At 47.4% G+C, this 6,825-nt stretch overlaps 1 protein-coding gene across 1 annotated transcript; it reads left to right on the forward strand.

Moving 5' to 3' along the window:
• Positions 1 to 246: 246 nt before the first annotated feature.
• Positions 247 to 4,142, forward strand: SLC25A4 (solute carrier family 25 member 4). Its single transcript, XM_034647604.1, has 4 exons — positions 247 to 485; positions 1,727 to 2,213; positions 2,710 to 2,850; positions 3,698 to 4,142. Exons 1-4 carry the CDS (start codon positions 375 to 377, stop codon positions 3,853 to 3,855), a joined length of 897 nt encoding a protein of 298 aa, XP_034503495.1. The 5' UTR covers positions 247 to 374; the 3' UTR covers positions 3,856 to 4,142.
• The last annotated feature ends 2,683 nt before the right edge of the window (positions 4,143 to 6,825 follow it).

Consider the following 6,825-nt stretch of genomic DNA (forward strand, 5'->3'; position numbering starts at 1 on the left):
CGCAGAGACATGGTGTTCCCTCTGCTCGCCGGGACAGATAACATGAATTTGCCCTTTAAACGTCCCAAGCTGCAGGCACAGCCCCCGGCCCACCCCGGCCTCCCGGAAGCGCCTTCGCCCCGGTTGCCCTCTGCCGAGGAGGGGGACGGCGAGGGGGTGCCCGGGCACCTGCCCAGCCAATGCGCAATGCGCGCGCGGCCCCGGGGTCCCTCCTCCTCTCGCGAGAGACTGCGGGGGATATAAGGAGGGCTGCGGGGCGAGGCGGGCGGCCCCTTCGCGTCGCGTAGGGACGGAGACCGGGCGGCGGTGCCTGGCGGGGCGGAGGCGAGAGCGAGAGCGCGGCTCCCGGAGGCTGTGTGCGCGCGGCTGTCACCATGAGTGATCACGCGTTGAGCTTCCTGAAGGATTTCCTGGCCGGCGGCGTCGCCGCTGCCGTGTCCAAGACCGCGGTCGCCCCCATCGAGAGGGTCAAACTGCTGCTGCAGGTGGGCACGGCGGGGGGCGCGGGGCGGGCAGGGCGCGCGGGACGCGGGCGAGCTGCGGCGGCTAGGGGGAGCGGGGCGGGTCAGCCCAGCAAATCCGTGCTAGGCCACAGGCCCCGGCGCCCCGGCCTGCGCGAAGGGGAAGGTGCCCTCTGCGTAGACAGGTCCAGCGTCAGTAGCAGATTCCTGGTGTCGGGTGGCGCCCTGCGTTCGGGGTTCTATATATGGAAACCCACCCCGAGCAGCTTACAGCCTGCCAGATCCTGCTCCTGGGACAGCACTGACCCTCCACTTAGGCCTCCTAGGTCGGCCTCACCTTTTGATTTTCAGTGCCCCTTGGACCTTTTTTCTTGCGTCCACTTTCTACCATACAAACCTCAGAATAATTATTACTCAAAAACTCGCGTACCGTGTTTCATGCGCCATGCTGTAGGCTGACATATATTTATCTTTGTATAACCTATTGATAGGTATTATCCCCCTTTTTTACAGCTGAAGAAACAGGTTTTGAGAGAGTTAAGAAAGAGTTTGCAGAATAGACTCATATCCCTTACCCTGTCCCCAGATCTTTTCCTCTGCAGTCTAGTCTCTGGTTTATCATCCTCTTCCTATCTATCGTGTGTCTCTACTTGCCCAAAAGGCAAGGGCCCCTCAATGAGAAACTCGGCCTTTTCAGTTTGGGAGTCAAAATTATCGAAAAGAAAAACCCCAACAACAGCAACAAAACCCTCAGTAATTAATTACTTGGATAATCTGTTTGAACACTTTCGGGCTCTTCATATCTGGTGGATTTATTCTACTTCTGTGAGAGCAGCCACTCCTCACATATCTTGGTCTCCAGGGAGACTCAGTGAGACTGAGGAATCACTATCTCTGTTGTTAAATCACAGCAGGTGCCCTTTAGGGCAGGGATCTTTAATCATTTCTATCTCCTGATAAGCCCCTAGTGTAGTTCTGGCACCTAGGAAAGAGGCAGTGCATAAATAACGCTTTACAATGAAATCTTTTCAGTTTATTTGGGGAAGAACCTTTTCTCAAGTGCCCTGATAATTGAGGCAAAAGTGGATTTTTTTTTGGCTTGTTATCCAAGTAGCCAACGTACTTAGTTAATATCTGCTTGATTTGCTCATATATTTAAAAAAAAGAAAATCAAGGGGTTGTAAAAGTTCATTTGCTCCTGTCCTCTTTCCTTCTCCCTCTGCTCCGGCCATCCTCACCCAATTCCTCCCCTCCCCCCGCCACAGGTCCAGCATGCCAGCAAACAGATCAGTGCCGAGAAGCAGTACAAAGGGATCATTGATTGTGTGGTGAGAATCCCCAAGGAGCAGGGCTTTCTCTCCTTCTGGAGGGGTAACCTGGCCAACGTGATCCGTTACTTCCCCACCCAAGCTCTCAACTTCGCCTTCAAGGACAAGTACAAGCAGATCTTCCTGGGGGGCGTGGACCGGCATAAGCAATTCTGGCGCTACTTTGCCGGTAACCTGGCTTCCGGTGGGGCAGCTGGGGCCACCTCCCTCTGCTTTGTCTACCCGCTGGACTTTGCTAGGACCAGGTTGGCTGCTGACGTGGGCAAGGGTGCCGCCCAGCGCGAGTTCAGTGGTCTGGGTGACTGTCTCACCAAGATCTTCAAGTCTGATGGCCTGAAGGGTCTCTACCAGGGTTTCAGCGTCTCTGTCCAGGGCATCATTATCTACAGAGCGGCCTACTTTGGAGTCTACGATACTGCCAAGGGTGAGAGAAGGGCCTCAGGGGGGTGTGGAGTGGGGAGGAGGAAGGTCCCCAGGGGTCTGTAACTTATGAAGGTTGGGATATTAATCTTGGTTTTCTTCCTAGTCCCTGGGCTAAACGGATGCTTCTGAATGAGGAGGTGGTATGGTGTGGATAAATAGCTAAAGGACTCTCCATGTCCTCTACTGAAATGAACTCTGGCCTTGAGTTACCCAGAGAGGAAGGGGAGCCTGCTTCCCCCTTGTCACAGCTCTGTCAGTGACTGAGTTGAACTTGGAGCTATTTCAACATGCCCTGTACACTGGGCACAACTCTGGGTTCCCTGGATCCAGAGGTTGGCTGCCTGGTTGTGAGGCACCCACAAGGGGCAGGTTCTTCCAGAAGGGTAGTGCATGGAGTTGGAGGGTACGGTAGCCTCTTCTCCATCCCTACTTGCTTTTGGCTGAGCTGCTGAGAGAAATCACTTCACAGCCATTTGGCTTCTTGCCTCTGCTCACAGGGATGTTGCCTGACCCCAAGAATGTGCACATTATTGTGAGCTGGATGATTGCCCAGAGTGTGACAGCCGTCGCAGGGCTGGTGTCCTACCCCTTTGACACTGTCCGCCGTAGGATGATGATGCAGTCTGGCCGGAAAGGGGGTAAGCCTGACACCTACTGGTCTAACTCTTATTTCTCTTCCCGAGAACACTATTCAGTGTTCTTTCCAGTCTTCACTATTCTGGTTGTTAAAATTATGTGATAAGAACTTAGGAAAGAAGCTTTATAGTCAGTCCCCCTCAACACTGTCAACTGTTCCTTTAGAGAAAAGAATGTGTTTCTATCAAAGAGATAAGAACACCAAAAATGAGATATTTAGAGGTGAACTTAATTATGATAGAGGCAATTGGCCCTTTTTCCTTAGAGCCTGGGTACAGAAATACAGGAAACTAATTAGCTAGTTTATTTAAAAATAATTCTTGCTTTTGTTATCTAGCTATTCCAAGTGTTAGTGGGAGAGGGTGCTTTTGTTGGGTGACATGGCCTGAAACCATTTTGGCCTCCACAGGCTGAAACATGAAGTTGCCATTTTTAGCGTCGAAAAGTCAAATATTAGTTCCATATGCTTCAGCCTCATAGTTGTATCTCTTTTAACCGTGTCATCTTGAGACTCTGCCCATAAAATTTTCTTTTCTCATCCATAAAAAGGAGGACCACCCAGCTTAATACTTCCACTCCACCCCATCCCCTCCCATTTTACAGTTTGACCGTGTGTGAGTTAGCTAGTTAATTGCTCTAGCTCTTCACCTGATTTTGGGTGGAAGGAGGAGGACTGACAAGAGACACTGCCTGACAGTTATGCAAGAGGGTGTCTAGCTGGACACTGCATAGACTTGGGGCTTAGAGCTCAAGTGACTGACTTTTCTAACACTGTGTGTAGATGTCTTTCAGAGGAAAAACCTCTTTCCTCCAGAATTATAAAGCCCTTACCAACATTTGTTTCCACAGCGGATATTATGTACACCGGGACGGTAGACTGCTGGAGGAAGATTGCAAAAGATGAAGGAGCCAAGGCTTTCTTCAAAGGTGCCTGGTCCAATGTGTTGAGAGGCATGGGTGGAGCTTTTGTATTGGTGTTGTATGATGAGATCAAAAAATACGTTTAATATAGTTAAAACTCAAGGTCATGGTTCCAGATCCATTGTGTGGTTTAACAGACTTTTCCTATGGGAAGTGAAAAGAAAGATCTGGGATAAAACCAGACTGAAAGGAATACCTCAGAAAAAAAAGCTTCACTGAGTGTTCATTAAACCACAAATGTATTTTGTATTTATTTTACATTTAAATTCCCATGTCAGATATAACATAACTTATCATACTTGTACAACTGAAGAACTGTTAATGAAGAAGATAACTGAATGTGAAATCTCAATAAAGACCACTTAATGCACCATGGTTTTTTTTTTTTTTTTGAATTCTTGTTAACTGCTACGTGGATTTAAACATAAGACCATAAATGCATGTTTTCTAGCATGACTGACTTATGTAACTCAGTGGCCCAGCTTCTGAAGGTCAGATGTTCTACTGTGTATCATATGAGTACCTACAATGCTTACAGTTCTGGTTTTCAAACTTTGGCAGCTTTTACCCACTTTCTATCTTACCTCATGCCGTGGTGCTGGGGGCTCCATAGTGGTGGCATGGATCACGGCTTTCATAGTCCCACCTGATTTTATGCACTTCCATGCAATCTTCAGGAACTCTGAGATTCCACTAAACAGTTTCAGGAGTTTTGTGAGATGAGGAAATGTTCTGTTTTAGGGCCTGTAGAGAACTGTGATACTTAGAATTTTATGACAGGTGGGCAGTATTCATTGACAATCAGCTAGCAAGCTAGTATTTAGTACCTGTTAGGCTCTGTGGAAGAGAAAAAAAGACAGGAACCCATTCTGAAAGAAGCTTCCATGGGGTTGGGAGAGACGAGTGAAATGGCCATTACTATCTAATATAATCTTGCTTGAGTAGGACTAGAAGGGGGGACATGAAATGTGGGGAGTGGTAGGAGGTGGGCCTGAAAGAAAACAGCAGAGTCAGATACACAGGTATAGAAAGTGTCTGCCAGCACTTCTTTACGGTGACAATTTATCAAGACCTAGAGGCAAAGTCCATTTTGGATCTGATGCTCATAAACCAGGGAGCAAGAGAAAATTCATTACAATTTCTAGCTGGAAATTGCTTCTGGTCTAGAAGACCACAAACAGTTCATATAGCATGAGCCTGTTAGTGATTCGTTGGAAACCACTCCAGATACCCTAGGCAAAGCTTGAAAGGCAGGCCCATGTGTTTGTTTTCCCTGATGGGTGACTTGAGGGGTGCAGTGTCTCTGTACCTCCTGTCCTTCACCCCTCCTTCCCAAGCTCTTCCACGTACTAAATCCTACCTCCCCGGTAAAAAATTGGCTGCTTTGTTTTACCACAATAACCAGGGTTCCATCTGTTCGACTGTAGTCATACCTATGCCGATGGAACAGGCTAAGGTGCTAAAAAGTTTCTCAATCTCATCTCAAGCCCAGGTCATAAACATGTAGTGTTAGGGGCCTTCTGGATACATTATCCTCCTGTTGCTTTTCATCCAGTGGATGGTATGAATGGTCCAACTTCTGTTGCTGATGGAGAGGAAAGAAAAGCAGGGCAGGCTAGTAGGGCAGGTACTTTTGTGGAGCATATCTTAAAGTAATGCCAGCAGCCCTTTCAGTATTTTGAAACCTAAGAGGTGAGGGAGGAGCCATAAGCAGCAGCTAGGAACCGAAAGCAATGAATGAATACTGGGTTTTCCCAGCCCAACCAAGAATCAAAACTGTTTTCCAGTCTTTAACTGGGTCCTCCCTGGCATGGAACAGGAAATGGAGAAGAGAAGTCAACATTTATTAAACGGCACACATTATCTGCCTTGTGCCTGTGACCTGGACATCAGCCTCCCTTGTTCTGCTAGGGTTACCTCGATTGCACTCGAGGAGTGCAGATACACCTAGAGGGCCTCACTGAGTCAGTTTCTCGCTGCAGTACAGCATTCACCAGCGACTTCTAGAACCAAGTCTCTGTCAGGATGCTGTCATCTGGCCCGGGACATCCTAACTTTACAAATCCCCTCACTGCACTGTCACTGTGCAAAGCTGTCACAATTGAAGGTCTGGGAAGATGAAAAGGGTTTACATTAAACTAACAACTCAGAATTGAGCCTCCTGCCCTCAGGAATTCCTCATTAGTCCCCTTTCCTGCAAAGCTCTCTCCCTAAATGCAGCCCTCCTCTTACCACGCACCCCCCCCCAAGTCCTTTTCATTTCTTATGTATTTTCTATCTTAAAGCCTCACCTAGAGACATCTGTTTGGGTACCTTATTTTACATTTTGAGTCTATGAGGAAAACCATGGAGGATAAGAGGTTAGCCCATAATGGTAACTGAACATTGCAACTTGCCTCAACTGTTCGTGTTTAAATCTCAACTATTTCCTTTCTATTTTACTTTGTGTAGAATACATACAACATAGCTTGTGCTGAGATAAAACTGACAAACACCTACAACATGCAAGGCTGTGAGGGAACGGAAGTTTCTGCAAGGGCCGTGGTTCGTTCTTATCTCACTGCCATCTCCCTGGAGCCCAGAACAGTGCCTGGGGACACAGTGTTTAGTGTTTGTTAAATACAAGAACAAATGAGGAAAAGGTGCACCTACAACCCAGAGTCAGAGAACCAGGAGAATATTTGGGGGAAAGGAAGTCTTCCAGTTTGGTGGAATCTTAAACATGCAAGGGCTATCGAGTAGACAAGCATGTTGGGGCATATAATGTAATGGATGGAAATTTCTGGCTGTTTTACATTCAAATTTCAAGTCTTTAAAAAGACAATTTTACAAAGTCTGTCATGCCATGAATTGCTTTTAGTGTTCTGCTTCTCTTGAATATCAGTTAATCTGTGATAATGTTGACCCTCACTGGCAGATTGTGTATTTGCAAACTGACCTCCTCTTTAAGGTTTTATTTCTAACCCCTTTGTGTTCATTCTGGGTTAGTGCAAGAAGGCAGTGATGTGCCTTATGGAGAAAATGCATTGGTCAGATAAGCTTCCTTCAAGCATGAG

The sequence above is a fragment of the Ailuropoda melanoleuca genome, chromosome 18, assembly GCF_002007445.2.
Source record: "Ailuropoda melanoleuca isolate Jingjing chromosome 18, ASM200744v2, whole genome shotgun sequence".
NCBI lineage: Eukaryota > Metazoa > Chordata > Mammalia > Carnivora > Ursidae > Ailuropoda > Ailuropoda melanoleuca.

What these genes read in the sequence shown, in the direction of transcription:
- SLC25A4 (XM_034647604.1), top strand. Translation starts at nt 375, where the DNA reads ATGAGTGATCACGCGTTGAGCTTCCTGAAGGATTTCCTGGCCGGCGGC. An exon ending in AGTCTACGATACTGCCAAGG is followed by an intron (nt 2,214 to 2,709) that starts GTGAGAGAAGGG and finishes CTCTGCTCACAG; the next exon opens with GGATGTTGCCTGACCCCAAG. An exon ending in GCAGTCTGGCCGGAAAGGGG is followed by an intron (nt 2,851 to 3,697) that starts GTAAGCCTGACA and finishes TTGTTTCCACAG; the next exon opens with CGGATATTATGTACACCGGG.